The sequence below is a fragment of the Macrotis lagotis genome, chromosome X (genome assembly GCF_037893015.1).
Source record: "Macrotis lagotis isolate mMagLag1 chromosome X, bilby.v1.9.chrom.fasta, whole genome shotgun sequence".
NCBI lineage: Eukaryota > Metazoa > Chordata > Mammalia > Peramelemorphia > Peramelidae > Macrotis > Macrotis lagotis.
In genome coordinates this window covers 533034323-533059820 of record NC_133666.1, presented here as the reverse complement: position 1 = coordinate 533059820, position 25498 = coordinate 533034323, and the positions used below count along the sequence as shown (strand labels likewise).

Here is a 25498-nt window from a genome sequence, read left to right as displayed (position 1 = left end):
CCATAGCCTTCCAAAAATCTAACCAAAAAAAGCAGGGCTGTTGAGGAAGGACAGTTAATGTTTTCTTTAAAAAGGACATTTTTTAGGTTAAATAAATTGGGCTCCATCCTAAGAGTGGGTCACTTCTGAGATATTCCTATTACATCCCTGTACTAGAAGGTAGTTCTTATTCATTAATTCTGTAGTGGTCTGTAATAGATGTGCTATAGAATGACCATAACACAACCACTACTTCCCCCAAGAAAACAACTCTAGTCTTTAATTACTAAATTGTAAGCAGCTATAAAAACAATTAACTAAGTGTTCCAAGTACAATATTGGACCAGAATTATTTGTCAGATGTAGATAACCAGTGCTTGCTAATTCCCTGTGAAGAATGGGAATAAACACCCAGACACCCCACCCCAACTCCCCCCCTTCCCAGAGCTGGAATGAAGATTAAGGAATATTGATATTTTGAAATTAGTTTAAGGATTCATGATTTCATTAATGTGTATTTATTCCCTCCAGTGCTGCAATGGGAAGCCCCACTTTCATGATGGATATAGAATTAGAATAAACCTAATTCATTAAAAAAAATTTATAAACTGAGGAAATTAAGGCTTAGACATCAGCTTGCAGGTAAATGGTCTTCCTACATCTCTGTGGCAAAAGAAAATTCACCTATTGTTCAATTCTCTATTCAGAATTCTTTGGGGTGGCCTTTGGAGTGGACATTGAGCCCATTCTTGAAGTCTTTTTAGCATGATAGGAACTTTTGAGACCCCAACCCTACATGGCCCTGGAAGAGCTTTTGTATACTTGGTCACTTTTTCTCCATGATGAGCCACTGGATTAGGAACTCAGTGGAGGTGGAGCTGCCAAGGCTAATCAGCACCTTTTCTCTCACTTGTCTTGAAATAGAGATTGTGATTAATAAAAACAGCATACATTTGCTAAGTCTGTCATGGCAACATTTGATCATATCAAGTAGGAGCCAAGAAAGACATTCCATAGGAGCTCTGGTAATGGGGCAACTTTTTTTTTTTGTTTTTATTTCTGTACATTCACATACAAATTTCTCAGTAGGTACAACAGATGTAACATCATGCAGACACTTAGCTTGTAAGACAGTTTCAGTACTTGATTTAAGCTTGTGCTATGGGTAAGCACCACCAGACTAATCATGATCAAAACGTACAGTAACAATTCTCTAATTAGAGCCTCATCAGAAACGGAAGGAATTGGGGCAGGGGAAAGGAAGAGGGAAGAAAGGGAGGGAAGAAAGGAAGGAAGGAAGGAAGGAAAGCTTACCCACTAGACATTACACTGTATTCCTTTCCCAAAAAACATTTTATACACTACATTAAAATGAGGTTTTGTCTAAATAAAAAAAGACCAACAGTAGCAGTTGAAGTGCAGGATGCCATCCAGAGTGAGCCATCCAGAGGCTACAGGTGATGTGACATTCAAAGTTCATCTTCATGGCACTCCTACTTCCAGTTCTGTGACTTCAGTTTGGCTTTGGGAAGTATCAGGGTTTAAAAGGGATACTTCCTTTTGTGTATCATGAGCTATTTCCTGCTCAGTGACCAAATAAACCAACCACCCCACCCCCTTTCCAGTCACCAGTGTCAATGACCAACCAGCCTCTTAGAAAATAACAGATCATGGTGCTCTATAACACAAAGCATCCTTGAGAACTTGAAGGTGGGATGGTGTGTGGGTGATGGGGAAGATGGGGATGAAATGCATTTGTGCGTTGTTTGGAACAAGGGAGACAAAGGAGGTAAGACAGAGCCCCTGGTGGTTGATGGTCTAACTAATGAGGTTCAGAATGGAATGGGTTTACAAATAGGTATAGCTGGCGTGTACATCTTTGTATGGTTTCCATGGGGGAGAGGGGAAGAGGAGGCTGACTGGAAGCAGCAAGTCGCCTGAGAAAAGCGTTTCCTTTGTCAAACATGAAGGAAACGGGATTGAGTAGTTTTCAAGTTTGACAGACAAGTCATTGAGTAGCTGCCAGAGCACCCACCTATATATACAGCAGGGCAGATGAGATGCTGGGGCCACATGCCCTTTTCTTCATCCCTGCTGTCTCACTTGATATCTACTTTCCTGGGCTCTCCATAGAGAGGTTCTTCCAATTTGACTACATTCAGTAAAAATGTTCAGCTGGCACCGAAAACTTTTCCCAGCTGATGATGCCGCTAAAGGAGGAGTTAAAGCCTGGCCCTTTAACCCTGGGTGAGTTTTGAGAGGGAGGTGCCAACAGAATCAGATAAGAGGGACACCTTGCTGAAATATGTGCCTGCTTGCCAGCTTCTTAGCGAGATAATTTCATTCTAGTCAAATAGACTGAGCAAAAAAATCAAAATCAAAACCAAAATCTCTCCTTCTCCCTTATCCCCTGGCCTCTAAAGCTAAGAACCAAGACTTTATTTTTTAACTCCAGTCACTTTTTAATTCATGTCATTAATCCATCCTGTTATTTGATATGTTCTAGTGTTTTGTTTTTTCTTTCTGTTCATTGGCCCTGTTTCTTGGATGTTGTCTGTTGTTACTGTTTTTCCTAAGTTAAGAGAGGAGAGACCCCAAAACAAGTGGGGCTCTGTAAAGCACTGTGCATGACCCCAAGAGTTGACTTGCAGCTCGGGAGCATGAACAGCTTTAATACGTGTTATTTGAATAAATCCACGGGATTCAGACCGCAGTTTCAAGAATGTTCACAGATATCGTTAACTAAAAAGCCATTACAGTAAATGGATTGCAAAGTGTATCAGCTGTGTATGTGTATGTGTGTGTGTGTGTGTGTGTGTGTGTGCATTTGTGCACACATGAATAGGTGCCTAGGTGTCCAGTCTGTGGTCCAAAGAGCCCTTGCTGACCTCCCTTCCCCTCATGTGTCTGATGCTCTCACTTCCAAGGCCACGTCTGTATTTTTTCATATACTTTACATGGATTTTGTTGCCATGTGATTTTTGTCGCAAGTACTCTATAAAAGGCAAAAGGTATTTCACAAGTTTGGCACATGAAGAAGACTGCACACATCTAAAGAAAGGCCTTTTTCAAGGTGAATGCAGACTGAACATTTGCAACATGGAACAAAGGAGACCCAACTTTAAGTCACACGAGCAACTACAGAGGGTAAGAACAGTCATACAATGCAATGGTAGCTGCTAAACTGAAGCCAGCTGTGTAACAACAGTCCATTTCCCTGTTGATTGTTTCTTACTGGGTTGCTTTAAAGTCTGTCTTCCCCTGCTCCAGGGTTTCTTGGGAAAGTCATTTTAGAACCCAGAAGTGCATCCTCATTCTCCACGGCAGCGGTAGGTTTTTGTGGTAGGACATAGTTTAGAAAACACCCCTACTTTGGCTTGCCTTCTTCACTCTAATAATCTTGACTCTTCAATTCACATCCCTATCCTCCCCCAGCCCCGGTGCTGATGTCCCACAACACTGAGGAACAGGTCGCTCAGCTGCCACCTATCGATACAGGTGTTGGGAGGACAAAGGTCAGTGGAGACAGCAGGCACACTGATGAGCTGAAGAGCTGGGGGGGGGGGCGCACAGGGCAGACTGACCTGTTTTCTGGGCTCTTCAACATCCAGCTATATAGTGGGGGCTGATGCCCAGCTGCCTAATACATAGTTTCAATGCTGGCCCTTAGACCACTGGAAGATCTAACTGCCCCAGGACAAAGACATACATAACACAGGGTGTAGACTAGGACAGAAAAAACACCTTGCTCAGGAAAAAACAACTCCAGCTTGATCCTTCTTTGAGTGTGACCAAGTAAGAGCCAAAGGTCATCAGTAATTAGGCATCTGTGGAACTGTGTGGAAATGGGATCAGTAGGTTAATTGCTTGCTATTACTACAAAGGGGCATCATATCTGGGCCCCCCAAAAGTTCCTTTTTTAGTGGGCTAAAATAAGATACAAGATTTTAGTGACTAACCTTAAACATTACTGAGGAAAACCACCCCCACTCTGGGGATGACAGAAGGCCAATGAATCTATAGATGAATTTTGGGAAGGTGTGAAATGGCCTCCAAACGCATACAATAGTTAAAACTAATAAGATTTAGGGGTGGGGTGGGGGGCAAGGGGAGGAAGGCAGAATTAAAACTGAGCATTAATTTTCTTTAAAAGTATTTTTTTATTGTAACATTTCCTGTCCTCTCTCTCTCTCTCTCTCTCTCTCTTTGGAAGGACTGATTTGAGGATAATGTCTCTTTCCTGCTCTGCAGTAAAGTGGACAAAAGATTGGGAGAAGCAAAGGACCTGGAGGATAACACACACGTCAGAAAATAGTCAATAAATATTTAAAGAGTCGCTAGTAAAATATAAGCAAGGGCTTCCCTTGAGGGTGTGTGCTCTAGACATGTGTACCTGGCAAGGTTTGTGTACCGCCTCCCTCTACTATCATGGTCAATGTCAGTTTTTAGAATCATTTGCTGATTAGAAAATAGCTAGTCTTCTTTCAAGTCGAGCCTGCAGCTGATGCTGCTAATGGACTAGGGAGATTTTAGCTGAAAGGCATCTGCGTTAGAAGTATGAGTCTCAGGTTCTTCATGTGGTGTCCTGCCTTGGTACACCTGTTATTGATTTATCCACTTCATTAGGCAGCCCTGGCATCAGAAAACTGGATCCACAGCCATTGGTCGTGTGGGTTTTCTTCATTTTGAATGAAATGCTTAGTATTTTTCCCAAAGGAGCTTCAAACATTGTTATTCAATACAAAAGAACCATCCTGAAAGAAGACCCACATACCTGCTTTATTGGGATTTGTGAACTGCTTAATCTAATTGTGAGATGGGAAGGTCTTACCTTACATGTAGAAAATGACACTTCTGTTACAGACTAATCATCAAAACCTAATGAATTTTACTTTCCCCCCTTGTCTAAAAATGCAGTCACAGTTAATTCACAACAGTGTCATATGCCTATACCCACAGGCGGCCTTAGGGTTTGGGGACAGGAAGAAATCACTTTTTGCTCTTCTGGGTAGTATTGTGTTCATCTTCTATAGAAAAGATGCTCTTTCAAGGTTTGGATTGTTTGTTTTTGTTTTGTTTCTAAAAGTCTCTTCCTTGGAATGGCTGTGCCTCTCCTTAAGAGAAAGTTCTTTTTTACTTTGTGATTAATGAGAGGAAAAGGGAATAAAGTGCTTCTTGTAAAAATGACCAAAATAAATACAAACATTTAATGGCAGAAAAAGAAAGTCTTTGAAGGGATCTCTCCAACCAGTTTCTTCCCTCAAATACATCATCGTGATACTTTCCAGTCATAGAAATTTCCTCACACCAGTTGAAAGTCTCCTGTGATTAAGTGATTTTAGCAGCGAATTTGACCTTTCCTTTCCAAGTTGGCCGAACCTGCCATTGTTACAGGTCTGTGAACCTGTGCCAGACAAAAAGAAAACCTGACCCCAAAAGGACTCCCCTCCAGAAGTGACAAAACCAGCCCAATTACATGGACTTCATCCCATTTGCTGTGGCATTTTCTGGCAGCCCATCCCCCATGGCAGCCACATCATGGAGGCCAGAATAATCTTTGAGTTCTGAGTTTGTGAGCAGGAGGGGTTGTTCTCCCTTCTTGTGGGGAAGGAGGGGCTGTCTGGTGTAATGTTCACCATTGAGGATATTTTCCGGCAGGTTCTGGTTCTTGCTCTCTGGTAGGAGGAGGATACAGATGATGCAGATGAGAGTACAGCAGGCAAAGATGATGTGGTGAAGGAAGTATCCCTTCTGGTTGTGCAGCTCTATGATCGGGGCAGTCAGCATTCCGAAGCCAGCACTGGCCAGGACCAGGCCCAAGCCTCCACACCTGTTCAAGGGACAGGAGACAAGAGAAGGAGGGGTCATACAAGGAGCTTATGTGGCAGACACAGCTTTTCTGGAGCATAGCAACACAAGTGGCTCACTGACACCTCCAGGATCAAATATAAAATCCTCTTTGCATTCAGAGGCCTCCACAATCTAGTCTCCCCCTACCTTTCTAGTCTTCATACAACTCAAATTCCCCTCTTACCCTTAATATACTCTTCAGTCTAGAGATATGGAGACATCCCCATATTCATCTCTGGGCTTTTTCTCTATCTGTTCTCCCAGACCTTGAATGCTATTTCTCCTTATCTCTGCCTCCTGCCTTCCTACAAGTCCCAGCTAAAAATGCCTACTTTCCACAGCATGGGGATCCAACTTTTTAGCTTTTATGGGTCAACAAAAATTTGTCAAGTGCTGCATATAGAATTTAATATTATTTATGTGTGTGTGTACACACACACACACACACACACACACACACACACACGTAACACATTACCAATGAATATAATAAAAAAATGTTATACTGTTGCATGCAGCCTGCAAGTTGGAAACACTTATTCTATAGGAAGCCTAAATCAGTTTGTCGTAATTCTTGCATTTTTCCTCAGTTGATTATGACCCAAATATCCTGAATATGTCAAGTTTATTCATAGTTACTTCTCAGCAGCCACTCACTGGGTGCTTTCCCAACTCTTAATGGAGGTGCCTTGGGTATTAGAGGCCAAGTATTTGGGCTTCCAGTTAGGGTTACTCTCCCACTGATGCATTCAATAACCATTCTCTGGCATATTACAGAACATATATGTGATTTAAAAAAAATATGATCGAGTCTTTATTAGGCGCCTACTGTATGCATAGGATTCTGCTTAGCACCAGGAGGAAACGTTTTATGTCTAGTAAGGGAATATAATAAAGACACATATAACTATAATACAAAGTAGTATAAGTTTAGTTTATCAGTAGTATGATTTGTATACAAAGTGTGGAGATGGAGGATATTGTTCCCAAGAGGAGGAGATCAGGGAAGAGGTGGCATTTGAAATTAATTAAAAATTTTTTTTTTGTTTTTAAAGATTTTATTTATTTTGAATACAATTTCTCCCCTAATCTTACTTCCCTCCCCCCACCCCCACAGAAGGCAATTTGCCAGTCTTTACATTGTTTCCATATTTTACATTGATCTAAATTGAATGTGATGAGAGAGAAATCATATCCCTAAGGAAGAAACATAAAGTAAAAAGAGATAGCAAGATCAGACAATAAGATATCAGTTCCCCCCCCCCCCCCCCAAATTAAAGGTACTAGTCCTTGGTCTTTGTTCAAACTCCATAGTTCTTTCTCTGGATACAGATGGTATTCTCCATGGAAGACAGCCCCAAACTGTCCCTGACTGTTGCACTGATGGAATGAGCAAGTTCCTTAAGATTGATCATCACCCCCATGTTGCTGTTAGGGTGTACAGTGTTTTTCTGGTTCTGCTCATCTCACTCAGCATCAGTTCATGCAAATCCCTCCAGGCTTCCCTGAATTCCCATCCCTCCTGGTTTCTAATAGAACAATAGTGTTCCATGACATACATATACCAGTTTGCTAAGCCATTCCCCAATTGAAGGACATTTACTTGATTGAAATTAATTTTTAAGGAACAGAAGCAATAGATAGAAAGCTGGCCAGGGTGGGCCAGGAAGACCTGAATGCAAGTCCTTCCTTATACAAAATGGTTGTATGACCCAGAGCAAGTCACTTAACCTATAAGATTATAAATAGCAGGAGAGAGAATGAATTCATTGAGGAATTCCCTTTATCAATGAAATCACAAGTCCAGTCCCTATTCTTAGTCTCACTGTTGCCTCGTAAAGAATATTATAGAAAAAAATACCATCAAACACAAGTCCTAATTTTATTTTTTTTAAAAATTATTATTATTACTACAATAATTTTGTTATAAGAGTAAACATAACCCCCCCCCCCCAAGAAGATGAGAAACCTCAAGAATAGTGAGAGAGAGAGAAAAAAAATGTACTTCAGTCTGTGTTCAGATTCCAATGACTCTGTCTCGGGGGTGAGTTGCTTTCTTTATCATAAGTGCACCAGAGAAGTTGCCTCAATATTTTTCCCACAGTTGCTATTACTAGCTGTATCTTCACTCTATTCCTCCCCACTCTCATTTATATTCTCATTCTCTCTCTCTCTCTCTCTCTCTCTCTCTCTCTCTCTCTCTCTCTCTCTCTCCCCTTTCATCCTGGCCCTGTCCAAAAGTGTGTTGTATCTGAGTACCCTCTCTCTTGATTTTCCCTCTCTTCTATCACCTATTCCCTCCTTCCCTTCCCACATTCCCCCTCATCCCATCATTTTTTCTCTAGGGTAAGATAGATTTCCTATTAAGTGCGTATGTTATTTCCTCTCTGACCCATTTCTGATGAGAATGAAGGCTCGCTCATTCCCCCTTGCCTTCCCCATTTACACTCCATTGAAAATGCTTTTTCCAGGGTGGCTAGGTGGCACAGCACCGGCCCTGGAGTCAGGAGTACCTGAGTTCAAATCTGGCCTCAGACACTTACTAATTGCCCAGCTGTGTGGCCTTGGGCAAGTCACTTAACCCCATTTGCCTTGCAACCCCCCCCCCAAAAAAGTCCATCTTTTCCCTTGAAAGAGGGTGTTCAGTTTTCCTGGGTAGTTGATTCTCAGTCGTAAACCAAGATCTTTTGCCCTCGGGAATATCATATTCCAATCCCTAAAAGCCCTTAATGTAGATGCCACCAGATCCTGTGTAATCCTGACTATGGAGCCTCAGTAGTTGAACTATTTTGTTTCTGGCAGCTTTTAGAATTTTATCTTTGATTTGGGATTTGGCTATAATATTATTCCTGGACGTTTTTCATTTGGGATCTCATTCAGGAGGTGACTGGTGAATTCCTTCAATTTTCTATTTTACCCTCTGCTTCTAGGATTTCAGGGCAATTTTGCTATATTATTTCTTGAAAAATGAAGTCTAGGATCTTTTCCTGATTGTGGCTTTCAGATAACCCAATAATTTTAAAATTATTTCTTCTGGATCTGTTTGAGGTTAGTTGTTTTTCCAATAAAATATTTCACATTTTCTTCTAATTTTTGGCTTTTTTGGAAGAGTTTTATTTCTTCCCGGTTTCTTGCAAAGTCATCAACTTCCTTTAATTCCATTTTGCATTTGAAGGAGTTATTTTCTTCAGAGAGCTTTTTTATCTCCTTTTCCAGCTGACCAGTTCTGCTTTTTAAGTCATTCTTCTCCTTATTTACCTTTTGTGTTGCTTTTTCCATTAGGCCTAAACTGGTTAACATATTATTTTCTTCAATATTTTTTTGTATTTCTTTCACCAAGCTGTTGATTTGGTTTTCATGATTTTTCTGCATTGCTCTCATTTCTCCTCCCAATTTTTCCTCCTCCTCCTCCTCCCTTAATTGCTTTTTATTTTAGGATTTTTTTCAAGGCAAATGGGGTTAAGTGGCTTGCCCAAGGCCACATGGCTAGGTAATTATTAAGTGTCTGAGGTCGGATTTGAACCCAGGTACTCCTGACTCCAAGGCCAGTGCTCTATCCACTGTACCACCTAGCCGCCCCCTTAATTGCTTTTCAAAGTTTTTTGAGCTCATCCATAGTCTGAGCCCATTTTTTATTTTTCTTGGAGGTTTTGGATACAGAAGCTTTGATTTTGTTCTTCCATGGGACTGAAGTAATTCGATATGGTCAGATTCTTCTTTTTCTCATTTCCTCAGTCCAAGAATAATTTACAGTACTTCCAAGGCTTTGGGTTGTTTTTTTTTTGGGACATCCCACTGGGACCTTTATTCCTCCAAGGTATTATGCTCTCTTGCCTGTGCTTTGATATGTAGATGACCACTGCACTTCCCTCTGCCCTGGAACTGTAAGGAGGAGTCTTGCTTGGCTATCTTAGTATGGAAGCCCAAACTGCAATCCAGATCTGAGTGTGGGCAAACAGCAGAGTCCTACCCAGAGGGAGAGCAGAGAAATTTCTGCAGTCTTCCCTGACCCCCTTACCATCCATGGTCTGTTCTTTGGGGGTGCAGGCTGCTTTCTCCAGATTCTCACTGCAGGTTCTGCCACAAGTACTCTCTCCCTGCCCCTTCAAGCTGTTCCAGGGTTGTGCTGTGACTAGGGCTTTTTCCAACTCTGGGTCCTGGTGAAACACATCTTTCCCGCAGAACTTCTAAGTTATCTTGGACTGGGAAAATGTATTAGTCTTTCTGTGGGTTCTGCCCCTCTAAATTTTGGCTGGAGTTATCAGTTTGGGGGGAAGGAGTTCCTGGGAAATGCCGCCTTCATGCTACCATCTTGGCTCCACCCCCCAGCAGAAAGCCCAAGTCCTAATTTTAAAATATATCTGAAAAAGCTTTGTAAATCCAGGATGGGAGTAGAGGAAAAGAGTACAAGGTCAGGAATAGCTTTGGGCTGAAAAGATGAGGTAGTAGTCATTACAGCCTAGATGGGTAGAGAGGTGGATGGGGCCTGAGAAGCAGGCAGTAATAACAGCAAGATGGAAGTGAGCTTCCCATATTATTAAAGATTATTTTTAGAAGGTTAAGATGTACTTCTTTAAGTGTACCTGCAAAATGATGCTTTGTTCTTAAGTCACAGTTAGACCATGTTTAATGCAAAGAACTGTGTCAGAGTAACCATTATTAAAATGTAGGAGGTAAAATGTAATGAGTTGTAAGTATAAGGTGGAAATTATTGAGAACTGGTAGGAAAATCATTTATTTGTAGTAATTAAAGTGAAATCCCCTTTTTTAAAAAAAGTGTGTGCAGACTGGAACCAGTCACATAGGAAACAATCCTTACCCCCTTACATATAACCTTACCCCCTCACATAAACAGTATACACCAAAGCCCATGTAATGTGGCAGCCTCAGGAAATCCATATAGGATATTGGTGTATAGGAGTTTGTAACCCAGGAAGGATTTTTTTACAAAGCAAGGCTTTGTGCAAGAGTTAAAAAGGAAAAACTAAAATGTAAAGGGTGCTTTTTTTTCCCTTACTTTTTTTGAGTTAATTTTTTTAGTGAGGGACATTTTGGTACAATGAAAAGAGCCCTGGCTAGATGTGACATTAGAAGAGATCAGATACAAAATTCCATTTTGATACTGGCTCAATCACTCTAAACTCAAGTTTCCTCATCTGTGAAATGGAGATAAAAAAACCATACCCTCACCACTGGCTGATATAAAGATCAAGTAAATATGAAAAGTGCTTTGAAAAACAAGCCTTCATCAATGTTAGTTATGATTTCTATAAAACTAGATGCCCCTTTGGGCCAAACCTTCTGACATTGAGCTGCCATTTCCTTATTTGAAAAACAAGGGGACTGAAAACGATGAACTCTAAGGTTCTCCTCCAGCTCTAAGATCCTACATTCCTACACGAGCAGCTAAAATCATTCATTTAATTAAAGGAATGGGCAGATTAAATCTGGAAGGTCAAAATTAGGTTCTGAGTAATTCAATGGATCTATTAGATAAATAACATTCTCACATAAAATATCCACTTAGCCCCTTCTGATAGATTTGGAGACTTCCATAAACTCAGGATATGATGCCTCTATGGAATACCACACATACCAGAGAAAAACAGATTCATCATCCCTGAAGCTAATAATAAAGCTAACATTTATATAGAGCTTTGAAGGCTTGCAAAACACCTTAACAAATGTTCTCATTTTATCTTTATAACAACCCAGGAAGGTAAGGGTTATTATTATGCTCATTTTGCAGAAGAAACTAAAGAGTCACATTGTGACTAAGTATTTTGAGATTAAGATTGATCAGGTATCATTTTCTTATTGAGCCTATTTACAATTAACTGTTTGTGTTTGTAACTGCTTAAGTCATAGTTCTTTGTCTCTGAACTTAGTTCTAAGTTGAGCTAGCCTGTAGTGAGTTAAATTTAAAAAAATCAAGCTCTTCTTGCTTCACAGAATTTTGTTAACCTTGAGGAACATGTGTGAAAGAAAGGGAAATAGACCTGATAGCTTTATAGCTTTACAACACTAAGCTTTCCTTCAAGGATATCTGTTTTGCTGTCCAAAAGTCTGGGCTGCCATCTTGTACCTATACTCAGACAATGAGTCTCATTAGAAAAGAAGGGCAGGTGGGACTGGGAAGTGGGGTGGTGGTGATGTTAGTGTCATTGCTAGCCCCATGATTAACTTCCAATCAGTCATGCTGTTCCCTGAACCTCAGCTCTGTAACCCATCATGTTGCCCCAAATCCCCTGATATCTACTCTTTTCGTTGTTCTGTACTTCTGTAAAAGATGAACTGTCCTTTTGCTGCTTTTTCTTTGGCATTAAAGGTGGTATGTTATTTTGCATGGTGATCTGCCTCAGTTTACCCTCTTGTTAAAATCTCAACATTCTGAGGTTGGATTTGAACTTAGGTCTTCCTGGGTTCAGACTTTGAACTCTTTCCACAATGCTAGCTAGCTATCTCTGATAAAATATATCCATTTAGGGCTCTTCTTGGAGAGGAAGAGAAATAAACTTGGCTTCTCTGTGGACCTGCAGAGGCAAGCAGAGTGACTGACTCCATATTGCTTAAGTCACATAATGTCCAAATGTGCTTTAATCTGCAGAAATATATAGGACACAGACAATCCTGACACATGCATATATTGCAGTCTGATCCTGAGTTGAAGGAAATGAAATCTGTTTAATTTTGTGCTTGGAGCAGAATTATTCCCCAGTAGAAAACTTATGTAAATGGTGCACCCACTCAGCATTAGGAAAAAGAGAAACTTGATTTTGTATAAGAGATTTTTATGCTTGAAGTTGCTACTCTTAACTGAGTAGCTAGGTGGCCCAGTGGATAGAGTGTAGGGCCTAGAAATAGGAAGACTCATCTTTATGAGTTCAAATTCAGCCTCTGACATTTATTAATTGTATGACTATGGGTGAGTCACTTAACCCTGTTTGCTTCAGTTTTCTCACCTGTAAAATGAACTGGAGAAGGAAATGACAAACCATTCAAGTGTCAACAAAGCCCCCAATGGGGTCACAAAGAGTCAAGCATGACTGAACAACAATATTTTTAACTGGTCTGTTATTTTAGGACACAAACCTACTTAGGTCTTTCAGATTCTGTTGCTGTTTTTTATCCTAAATGTCATCTTGCTTCTCTGTTCCTTTTGGTAAACACAACACAAAACAAAACTTAGAAAAGAGGGATTCACTATAATACTATATAAATAGTATACAATATTATAGAAATTTTTGTAAAGTTCAGAAGCTTTAATCCCCTGGGTTGGGGGGGGGGGGGGGGCGGAAATGGCACAGAAGGAAATGCTGGGCTTAAGCCAGAAGCAGTGGTTAGTAGAAAGAGTGGATTCCTGGAGTCTTTGGAAGAGCCTGAGGGGACCTCAGAATGTGCTTGTACAACCAGGGAGCCTCCTCCCTCCCCCCCCCCCCCCCCACTTTTTCTCTTCCCCTCACACATTGACTCCAGGAGCTAGAGCTAGGGTATCTATGCTTCCTGGGCTGGGTCTGAACAAAGGCTTTTCTGATGCATTTCCTGATGACACATGAGTGGTTGGGCTCTCTTCTCAGATAAATAAGTTGGGATCACTTCTCAGATAAATAAGTTAAACAGAATTTTTTTTTTGGACTGGACCCCAACCATCATGGATAATAATAATATATATATTTTTTAGGTTTTTGCAAGGCAAATGGGGTTAAGTGGCTTGCCCAAGGCCACATGGCTGGGTAATTATTAAGTGTCTGAGACCAGACTTGAACCCTGGTACTCCTGACTCCAGGGCCAGGGCTTTATCCACTGCGCCACTTAGCCACCCCAATAACAATATTTCTATGAACTTATACATTCCAGGTGGCAAATAATCAATTTAAAACTTAACTTTTGGCTCACAATAACCCTTTTATAAGCTGAGATAGGGTATGGTTCCTAGTGCAATATAAACTTCCTGCATTTATTCACATCGACACTAGAGGGCAAGCTTAGCCCACATTTCAGTGGTACCAGTTCTTTCTTTGGGAAAAATAATCCAACCTTAGACAATTTATCTTATACACAGCTTCAGCCACTACTAAGAGGATATTTTTCCTAAATCTTTATTACCTTTAAAGCTAATTTTAAGTTTTATAAAAATGTCTTATTATGACAATTGTCCATTGCTGCTCAGTCATGTCCCACTCTTCCTGACCCTGTGGTCCATAGGATTTTCTTGGCAAAGATACTGGAGTGGTTTGCCATTTCATTTCCCAGTGCCTTAAGGCTAACAGAGATTAAATGACTTGCCCAGGGACACAAAATAAATGTTTGAGGTCACATTTGAACTAGGATCTTCCTAAATCTAGGTCCGGTGCCTTGATCCACTGAGTCAACTAGCCTTTTAGGCAAACGGATTAAATGACTTGCCTAAGATCACCCAGCTAGTAAGTGTCTGAGGCTGGATTTGAATTTAGAAAGATGAGTCTTCCCAGCATTATATCGACTTGAGCCACCTAGCTGCCCCTTAAAGTTATTTTATAAGATGAAAAAATAAAGAAGGACCAAAAACAATTTAAGTCAAAGTCTAAATTCCTGACAGAGGCTGTCTCTTTTACTTTCTTTTATGTACCAGGCCATACCTAACTCTGTATTATCTACATAAATAAGCAGTCAACAGCATGTTGATGGATTGATAAATTTTGTTTTTCACATGCAATGTCTCTATCACTGAGTCTTTAAAGTCATGAATTTCTAATTGCTTCTGAGATACTTGAACACCTAGAAAATATATTCTTGTCAAGAAAGCTAGTCAAGAGAATATCTGGTAAATAACTATATTATCCTAATAAAATAAAGTTAACATTTTAGCTGTACCCTTGGAAAAGGAAAACAATTTCTAGATAGCTAGGGAGTGAGGTAGATAGAAAACAAGATATGGAGTCAAGAAGACCTGAAATTAAATCTAACACTTACCAGCTGTGTGACCCTGGGCAAACCAATTAACCTGTCAGCCTCAGTTTCCTTATTTATAAAAACGAGCTGGGGATAATAACTCCAACCTCTCAGATCAACTGAGAACATATATTCCAGTCCTGGAATCAGGAAGATCCACCTTTTTGAATTCAAATTCAGCCTCATTCACATATTATCTCTGTGAACATGATGGGTAAATCACTCAATTCTGTTTGCCTCAGTTTCCTCATTCCAAATTGGATCACTTAAAAGTAAGGAGTCTGAGAGTCTGGACCTTTGGATCACCATGACCTGAAATATCTCTAACTTAGCTGCACAAATCATTCATTCCCTCAGCTGACTTTTGGGTTGCTTTTCCAAGCTGAATCAATCAATTATCAGGTGTTTACTTCAAATTCGACTTTATATTTGCACAGAGGGCTATGGAAATACTTTCAGACCAACAACTGAAGTAAGAAGACCTGATTTATCCACTCAATCACTGCATGACTGGGAAATTCATGCTTCTTCATCTTTCAGTACTTACTTTATAGGTTTTTTTCAAGGCTCAAATGATAAAATATTTGTGGAGCACTTTGAAATCATCAAAGGATATATAAATGTACAAGCAGCTAGGATGTAGAGCCTCAAACAATTACTGACTGTGTGACCCTGGGCAAGTCATTGAATATTGTTTGCCTCAGTTTCCTCATCTGTTAAAAATGAATTAGAGAGGGAAATGGCAAACTACTCCAGGATCTTTGTCCAGAAAACTCCTTCATGGAGTCAGGAAGAGTTAGACATGACTGAAAAATGACTAAACAACAACAACATATAAAATGTAGGCAATAGTTATTATAATGGTTGGGCAAATGATTATCATCCTTATCTTAGAGATGATGAGGCAGAGGGACAGAGAAGTTATATCATGAGATCAAGGTTAAATAGCTAGTAAAATAATGGAAGTAAGACTAGGATCCAAATCTGCTGACTTCTTTTCTCAGTATTTCTTTAGGTTATTTTACAGCTGTGTTCAGCTATAAAAAAAAACCAAAGCAAATTAGGAAACACTAAATCTCCTATGCCCCCTATTGAATTGAAAAGAGAATAATTTCTAGAGTTTATTGTGTATGTGCTTATAAAATAATATTGTGTTTACAACTCAGTTGGGTATGTGACACATGGACACATGTAACTAGAGAACCACAGTGAGATAATATGGCATAAAATCTATGTGTACAGGTGCTAAAGGGAAGAGGAGATGAATAGATAGAGTTATTTGGGAAAGGTTTTCCGAAGAATAGGGCTTTTGAACTAAGACTAGAAGAGATGGGAAGGTTTTTATGGGAAAGGAATAAAGTGATTTAGGCATAGGTGGGAATTAGCAGTCCAGGTACAAATGATTCAACTGAACCTGAAAAGAACCACTGAGTTTTTCTCACCAAGAGCTTATCTTTTCACACTTCCCATCAGATCAGAGAATCACAGGGGTACAGGTCAGCTAGTCTGATGAAAAAACTGAGGCTCAGAGAGGTAAAGTGACTTCTCCATAGTTAAATTATTGACATAGTAAATTAGTAGTTTCTGTCACCACTCCTGGCCTCTTTTTAAAATTTTTTCCCCTTAGGAAGGGAAAATTATCCTGATTGTTATAGCAGCTGATGAAATAGTAGTAGTAAGGGGAGGGGGATAGAAGATTTATTATAGCAAAAGATATAGACACTGAGACACTGAGATGGGCTTTCTCAGAGCTTTCTTATCTAAATCATAGGAGCCAGAGAAATCCCCACTGCCACTTCAGGATTTTCCCTTTACCAAATCACTCAAAAAACATCCTCTCCTCCACTCAGTCAAAATTTTCCCATTCATTCTTCGTCCTTTCTCAAGGAATTCAGAGTTGGACTCAGTCATCTTCCTCTTTTCTCCAACTATTGTACAATATACCAAGGGATTTCAACATTCATCACAATACTTCCCTAACCTTTAGATTCTTCAACCTCCTTAACCCACCTGCTCCTTCATCTCAGTTACACATAGGGATACTCACTCTGAACCTTTAACTGATTTCTTTTTTCCACTCTTTAAATAAAAATGAGATGATCCTTCTCCTTGCTATAATCAAGCTCCTATACATTGATTTGATTCCATGTGATCCCATTCCCTCCATCTTATCTATACAACCTCAACTATCCATTCCCTCTTGAACATTAACCTGTCCTATGTACTAGTTCTTTCTCTACTGCTTTGGCCCATTTTTTTTTTTGTTTTTGGTTTTTGCAAGGAAGTTAGGTAACTTGCCCAAGGTCACACAGCTAGGTAGTCATTAAGTGTCTGAGGCTGGATTTGAACTCAGGTCCTCCTGACTCCATGGCTGGTGCTCTGCCACCTTGCTGCCCTGTCCCCTATTTTTAAAAAACAAACCCTACATCAGATCCTACCATCCCCTCAGGCTATAAGCTATTATCCTATGCCTTTCCTTTCTCCACCAAATTTCTTTTTTTTTCTGATTTTATTATTTTTATTAATAATGCAAAGATGATTAATAGACTAATGGCAATCTGGCTGTTTCTCATCTACCCTGCAAATGGTATTTTCCATGGCAACATCATTAGACTAATAACTAAAATTCCTGTTCTTAGGTCAGGTTAAAACTTAAATCTTGAACCCCATGATGTTTTACATAGTAAGGGAGAGAATCTCTAACATGCACAAACAAACAATACATTAATCACTTATCAGGACGCAGTGTCATCTTTCCTTCAATTTTTGGAAAATCACCTGACCATTTGAACTCTTATAAAATAATGTTACAATGGGTGTTTTCTGGGATCAGAAAGACACAGAGTTGAAAATCACCAGTTAGATCAGAACTCTCCAGTCTGCCCAACATCACTGTTGACTGTACTATCAGCAACATAATTGATGAGTGGAAAGGTGTCTCTTTTTCCCTTTTCTGTATCTTAGAATGAAATGCCCACCAAATTTCTTGAAATAATGTCTACACTCACTGACACCACTTCTTTTCTTCTCATTGGGTTCCAATCTCTTCCTTTAAATGAAACTCTTTTCCCCAAAATTAACAATGATCTTTTTTTAGACCAGTGGTTTCTTAATGGTCAAATCTAATGATCTATCTTTTCTTGGTCCTCACTCTTCTCAGACTATCTGCTGCATTTGACCTTTTTGACCAACTTTTCCTCCTGGATATCTTCTCCTCTCTGGGTTTTTGTAATACTCTATCTACTGATTCTCCTCTTACCTGGCTGACCACTTATTTTAGTCTCCTCTCTTGGCTCACCATCCATATTATGTCCCTTAATTGTGGGTATTCCCCAAAGTTCTGTCCTAGCTTCTCTTCTCCATTTCTCTTTCACCTCTTTCTTGATAATCTCAATATCCTATGATTCCCATGCAGATAATACAGATAAATATCTAGCCCTAGGCTGTCTTCTGAACTTCAGTCCCACAGTTGCCTACTGGATATTCCTGAAGACATCTCAAACTCAAGATATGGGAAAGTGAACTCATTATCTTTCTCCTTAAGGCCTCCCCTCTTCCAGACATCTTTCTGTTTTAAGATACTATCATTCTTCCCATCTCCCAGATTCATAAACTTACATTATCCTCAACTCCTCCCTCTCCCTATGTACCCATTCAATTGTCAAATCTTGTCATTTCTACTTCCAACTGTCTCTTATCCAGCCCTTTCTTTCTAATCAAACTAGTTGCCATTTTAATTAAGGCCCTTATCACTCCTAGATGAATACAATATCCTAATTAGGCCAGTAACCAAAAATCTCTTCCCACTCCCATTCTAAACATGGCTGCCAAAGTGATTGTCCAGGCCCACTTTTTAAGACAGTCAACAGTGGCTCCATATGGTCTCTAGTTAAAAATATAGATGTCTCTATTTAGCTATTAAAGAAAGCCCTCTGTAACCTAGCATCAATTTTTCTTTCCAGCCTCACTGTACATTATTTTCCCTCCTGAACTAAGATTCAGCCAAATTATTCTTCTCTTCTTCTTCCATCTTTCTCCTTTGACTTTCACAGGCAGTCTTCCATGCCTGAAATGTCTTCCTTGTTACCTCTGCCTCATAACACTTCCTTTAAGATGTAGTTCAAGCATTACTTTCTATAATGGAGCTTTTCATGAACTCCTTCCCCAGGGTCCTGGTGCTCTCCCCCAGACTACCTTGAGTTAAAACTACTTTGTATTTACTCTGTTTCTGTATGTACTTGACTCTATTTATGGACGTTTTTGTATGTACTTGTCTTCATCATTAGAATGAGATATTTTTAAAAAATTATTTATTTTTAATTTGAATAAGAAAAGTATTTCCATAACATGAACATAGCATAAAAAGATGATTGCACATGAAACTGGAAATCTATTATGTACAATTTGCTATTCCTTTTAAATATATTGTTGTTGTCTTTTGTTTTCAAAAAGGACCAAAATGACATCACTATGTTAGAATCAAGGTACAGTGTGTCCTACCAATATGAATTCTGAATGATCTACCACAGGTTGGTCACAAATAGACCAAATTCTCTAATTTTTTACACCTCAAAATTTCTGCTCCTCCCCATATGTTCCCCCTCCTCACCTTAGAAATGGCTATTATTAGATACAAATATGTGTTTATATATATGTGTGTGTGTATACATATATATATATATATATACACACATGCACACAAACAAAAATATATGCACACACATATGCATATAATCATAATGTTCAAAAGAAGAGACTGCTTTATCCTTTGTCTTTGTATTCCCAGCACTTGGCACAATACTTAGCATATAATAAATGATAAATCCTTACTGGACTGACTGAATGACACTTGCTGCTTGGAATTCACCAGCTCTGAGACAGAAGGTTGGTATTTAGAATGTAGCCCTATAAAATAAATTCTGAGGAGTCCTTTGGAACCATCTTATTCTAAAATGTAAAAGTGAATCTGGACCAAGACTGAGAGTCCCGGTAATACTGTCTGTAACAAAATTTCCAAAACTTAAAAAATTTTATTTTATACTAATGAGTCTTAAACAATCCTAAGAGGAAATGCTACAAATCTTTTATAATTACAAACACATGAAAACTGCAGCAGATTGACTGAATGCTAGATAGGTTTTTCTGAAGCAATTACTTGTTATAATACCTTAATTTATGGAACTATTCATTGTTTGGAAGGAAAAATATAAAACCATCCTACTCAGATATCGTTATGGCAAAGGGTTGGCCTTGGGTACAGAATCCCCTCTTCTCCTAGACAAATCCTCCTCCCTGGCCACCTCTGGCTCAGATGATTTCTGTAAAAGGGAGTTGACCAGTGAATAAATGACAAGACCAGGGTGGAAAAGGAGACTGTTTGGTTCACAATGTGCCCAGTGGAGTCTTAACAGATGACCTGAAACTTCAAAATTATGTCTCTCTACCATTATCTCATCCTGGAAATCAAATTTAGGATCAAAAAATGGAGGGAAAATAAGTCTATCCACACACCCATACCCCAATTTGTTGCTCATAATTTTATATTTATTTATATATATATTTGTGTGTGTGTGTGTGTGTGTGTGTGTGTGTGTGTGTGTGTGTGTATAAATGGGGTTAAGCAACTTGCCCAAGATCATACAGCTAGTAAGTATCAAGTGTCTGGTACTCAATTCACTGCTCCATCTAGCTGCCCCTCATAATTATATTTTTGACACAATCTCATAATTAATTTTGAGGAAGAAATACAATTTAAAAAAAAACCATGCCTAGAGCTCAAAATATCAGATTTCAGAAGACTGCAGCTTGAAAAACATTCATCACTAATCAAATTAATCACTTTATTTTACACGTAGAAACTGAGGCCCAGAGAAAGTAGTAACTTGAGTCTAATCACAAGGTGAAATAATCACTTTGTAAGCTCCTTGAGGAAAGAAACTATTTTGTAACCTCAGTGTTCAGCACATAGTAGGTACTTAGGACATATTTGGTAAACTGAATTGCAAGAGAGGAAAATGTAATGGAGGCTTAAAACTTTGAGGCCTTCATTTGATAAATCATATTTCATGAGTTTATGCATTAATATATAATTGTTCTAGATAAGAAGGAAGAGGGAAACAGTGTAGCCTCTGGTTTGGCTTACTAAGCATAAGAACCATAACAAGAGATAATAAGATCAACCAATTCCCAACCTCAAAGTTAAATGAGAGAATCACTAAAGGAATATAATGTAATAAGATAAAAAAAGGTGAGAAGTTGCTTATCAGAAACCTACCAAAATCAAACTTTGACATATTCCCTACTAATGACATAGTTCTTGAAACACTCATCATTAGAACATGACAAGTGTATTTCTTTTGGAGGAGAAAACCCATCAAATTTGATTTGTCATTGTAGGCATGAAATAAACTTTCCTCAATTTAGTCTGGCCTGCTCAGGATGGTCTGAGCAAATTCTTTTTTTCTTTAAATACATCATTTTAAAATAGTTTTAAAAAATCCAACAGATACCGAATAGTCTTCAGGCTTGGAACACTTTGTGAAATTTCCAAGACAATGAATCAAAATGAGGTCATCTGAAAACTCTGTTGTCAGCATGATTATCTGAAAACTTGCAGAAAAAAGACACAAACTTCAAATCACTTAGCTCCAGAGACTGAATTAATTGTTCCATAGATAGCCTGGACAGTGGAAGTCTATTTGTATTTAAGGGTGAGAAAATTAGGCAAACTGGCCATTTTAGCCAGAACTTAACGATAACTTTAGTCCATAATTTATGCCCAAAATATTAGCATAGTGTAGAAAAGTATTATTTTCAAGTCAAGAAATCTAGGTTTTAATGATGCCAAATCTATATGCTTATATCTGGGTGATTGTTCCCTGAGTAAGACAAAAGAGATAGTAGAAAACAGAAGAGAGAATCCTATTCTGTCATAGTGCTAGCTATGAGACCGAGAAAAGTTATTTAACCTCTCCTAGCCTCAGCTTCTTCATCTATAAAATGGGAATAATACTAATATTGCATTACCTACTTCATGAGGAAAGTGCTTTGTATACTTTAAGGTGTGTGTATGTATATATATAATTTTGATACTAATGGAATTGTTACATAGAGATCAGTGTCACAGAGCCACTTAAAATAAAACAAAAACAAAAACTAAAACTAACATTTATATGGTGCTTACTTATGTGCCAGGCACAAGTTTTAAAAATATTGTTTTATCTGATCCAACAAAAATCCTGAGAGGTAGTTGCTCTTATTATTATTAAGCAGAGGCAAACAGAGATGATGTGATGTGATTTGTGCAAGATCACATACATAGCTAAATAAGCCAATCTTCCTGACTTCAGGCCCAATGCTCTATCTACTGTGCTACCTAATTTAGTCAGAGCCAGGACAGAGCTTAGAGGTCATGTTAGTTCAATGCCCTCATTTTAATAGTGAGAGGAAAATACTTGTTCACACTATCAATATCAACTCAGAGCCTGAGTTGGTCCCAGAACTCTCTCCCTTATCCCCTCTATCAGTGGTTCTTACTTTTGGGGATCTGTGAACTTGTTTTTTAAAAAATATATATCTTTGATAAGTGAATTTCATTATAATTGATTTCTTTTTGTAAATGTTGTTACTATGTTGTTACTTCTCATTAAAATGTATGCTCCCTTAGGGCAGGGACTGCTTTATATTTTTATCTATTTGTCTTTGTATCCTAAGCAACTAGTTAATATATATAAATAATGCTTATTAGATTTAATCCAGGTTTCTTGTTTCTCAGCTCAGTGCTCCCCACCCCACCCCACCATCATTTCCAGTTTTTATTATGACTCCCCACCTGAACATTATTTCCAATTTTTATTATGAATCACGATAAGGGCTTGCAAAATCACAAACAGTAATTACATAGGGCATTATTACATGCTTCACAACTGTGATTTTGCTCTACTAGGCATTCAAGGAGAAATCTTTTATCACCCTGTGATGAAATAATTCAATAGCTTCAAATGTTTGTTGGACTCACCTATATCCACTACTGAGTCTTGAGTAAATAATCAATGTGAACGATATAATCTTAATAAGGGAAAACAAATTAGGGATATGTTCTAGATCTGCAGTTTCACTGGGGTGGGGAGTTTCCAGATGAAGAAACCAATTCAGAACCTGACTCTCTTCAAACTATTAGTCTTAGAGAATTTCCTAGGACGGTGATTTCCAAAGGGGTCTATAGTTTGACAGCAGGGAAAGTGTGATCACACAATTAAGTGGAGGGAAAGAAAGACTGATTCCCACCCTCCCCGGTTGGCCAGTCACAGAGCTTATTTCTAATAGATTCATGCCAATCTTTTATCCATTACAGATCAATGCTCTCCTATTCCATCTCTTTTCACCTCTGTAAGTTCCCAACTTTCTAGCTTTGATTCAGGCATCAGCTTCTCAGGGTAGTTATAAACTAACCTCCTCCCAGGACAATAGCAACTAGGCAGGAACAAGTGGGAAAATCTGCCTGTGTAACCACTGCCCCACCCCAACCATCCCAGTATGCCCATAAAGAATTTTTTTTAATTGAGAGGGAATACAAGACCAAAACTATTTGGTGACCACTAGCCAAGGGCATTTCTTCCTGGTTCTGAGTATCATTCTCTACCTACTATTCATTACTATCCTATCCCTAAGCAAATAATTGATAGCGAAACACAAATTAATAGTTCTATATGGGAAGCCAGATGGCTGCTATTGAGGCCTCTTGGGAGAGTTGGGAAATCATAGGACAATAGCTCTTGAGAGGGAATGGATGAGAGGCAATCAGGGTCAGCCTCATCATTTGACAGATGAAGCAAATGAGGCCCTGAAGTTTAAGTGACATTAATAGAGTGACTGCAAAGACTAGTCACAATAAAAGTTTACTAAATTAAACTGCATCAGGGTCATACAGGTAGTAAACATAAGAAGTGGTATTTGAACCCAAGTCTTCTGATTTCAGAACCATCTTTAAAGCTATCTGGTTTCGTTAAAAGGTTGTTACTAAATGACCCAATTAATTCTTTCTTTCCCAAGCACAGTCTTCTCTATCTCTCTTGCCCTACATGACACAACACCCTGTCCCCTCCAGTTACCACATTCTCTCTCAGGTGCCAGACTTGTCTCTATTCTTGTTTTCAGGGTCAAAGTCACAATATCAGAAAAATAATGAAGCAGATGTGACCATTACAGCATGCCACACCCAGGGAAATGAACTCAGCCTAGAGTCACAGTGTCTGAGTGAGGACTGATGACTCAGGAACAAACAGGTAAGGCTTTCTCTAAGTCTCAGAGACAGGTTTACTTACTATCAGGTAAGAACTTAATTCAAATTCAAACCATTACCTGGAATAGGGAGAGGGCAGTGGGACAGAGGGGATGGATTTTTTTTTTTGATGGCTTACCTTATTACTGTTGGGGTGATCTCTGCACAGAAGAAAACACTGAGGCTTCCCACTGCATGTGAAGCAAACATACCCACAATGGAAAATGTGGTGGAAAATTTCTCTCTGACTTTTTCACTCATTCCTGAAGAACAGAAGAAGTGAGAAAAGTCAGGAAGGGAAGAGTGAAGATGGGGAACCAAGGAAGGAAATGGGGGAAAAAAGGCCGGGGAGGGGGCAGAAGTGGTAGTAGAGTCGAGAAAGATCCTTTTAAATTTTGACCTTTCCCACTCTATTAAGAAACATAGGCTTAGTTAGCTATAAAATCCAATAAAAACCTCAGGGAATTATGAGATCAGATGCCTCTGAGAGGTAGGTTTCATCACCCTTCAGGATAGCTTACTGAGCTTTCTTTGTACATCAAGAATGTGAGTACCCACAGAGCTGTTGCAAATGAGAGGAGCCTCTCCCCTTATGAAAGATATAATTATAGTAGTGATTAAGGTGTTATTGTGATCTTATGATGGGGCAATGACTTTCCTTAAAATTTTTGCACTTTTTTTTTTTAATCCAGAGAGGATGGCCTCTGAGCCCCAGAACTCCTTTTTGACTTTTTTGATTCTTGGTTTGGAGAGTCCAACACAAAGGCATCGAGATCCTTAAAACTAAAGAAAATGATAATTCAAATTCTCCCCATATGAAACAAGAATTCTGTTTCTCCAAATGTGACCCAGAAGGATGTTTGGCTCTGGGAGAGAAATGAACTGAGATATGCTGAGCATCTTGAAGGTTTATGGCAGATGAACTTGGATTTTTTAACCAGAAGCCAATCAGATACAATCCAGTCATACACCTCCAGTGTTTCTGAGGTTTTTGTGCTAAAGAATTCTTGGTAGTGCTAGGATTTGCAGTGTATATGAAAGTGGTAAGGAACACCTAGTGTCGTCCAGTTTGAATGGGGAAAGGTCAGAGATGTTTGACTGGCAGCAAGGGAATTCAATGCATTGTACTACTTCGTGATCCCAACAAGCGGAGGCAGGCACTGACGATTTCCCTAGGCAACATAGCTGGCAAGGCCTCCAAAGCCTTCCATGGTGTTAGCACTTCCCAGGTCTTTCTGCCCATAAGACAAACTGCTCTCTCACTCATTCTGAAGGCTAGAGTTGACAATCATTGCCAAAGGAAGAGGTGAAGGGACACATGCTAAGCTGGCCAAAAGTTAGGAATAATAAATAGCCATTTCTGGTGAAAGGAAGGATAGCAGGAAGGGTTAGAAGAATGCAAATAGTATTTCCCAACCTGTGGCAACCTTCATCTGCAACACTTGAGTGGGTGAAAGG

At 39.1% G+C, this 25498-nt stretch overlaps 1 protein-coding gene and 1 long non-coding RNA gene across 2 annotated transcripts in view; one reads left to right on the top strand and one right to left on the bottom strand.

Annotated features, from left to right (window-relative positions):
• Positions 1-623: 623 nt before the first annotated feature.
• Positions 624-25498, bottom strand: part of SLC22A23 (solute carrier family 22 member 23) — a 263993-nt gene continuing 239118 nt past the window's right edge. The window contains exons 9-10 of the mRNA XM_074208809.1: positions 24180-24303; positions 624-5809 (exon numbers count right to left, since the gene is read on the bottom strand). Coding sequence (XP_074064910.1) covers positions 5452-5809; positions 24180-24303 — 482 coding nt within the window. The 3' untranslated portion in view covers positions 624-5451. The remainder of the gene's footprint in view (positions 5810-24179; positions 24304-25498) is intronic.
• On the top strand, positions 1655-25028 carry LOC141503548 (uncharacterized). Its single transcript, XR_012472898.1, has 3 exons — positions 1655-1768; positions 23917-24044; positions 24733-25028. It is a non-coding gene; the product is annotated as an uncharacterized LOC141503548 (long non-coding RNA).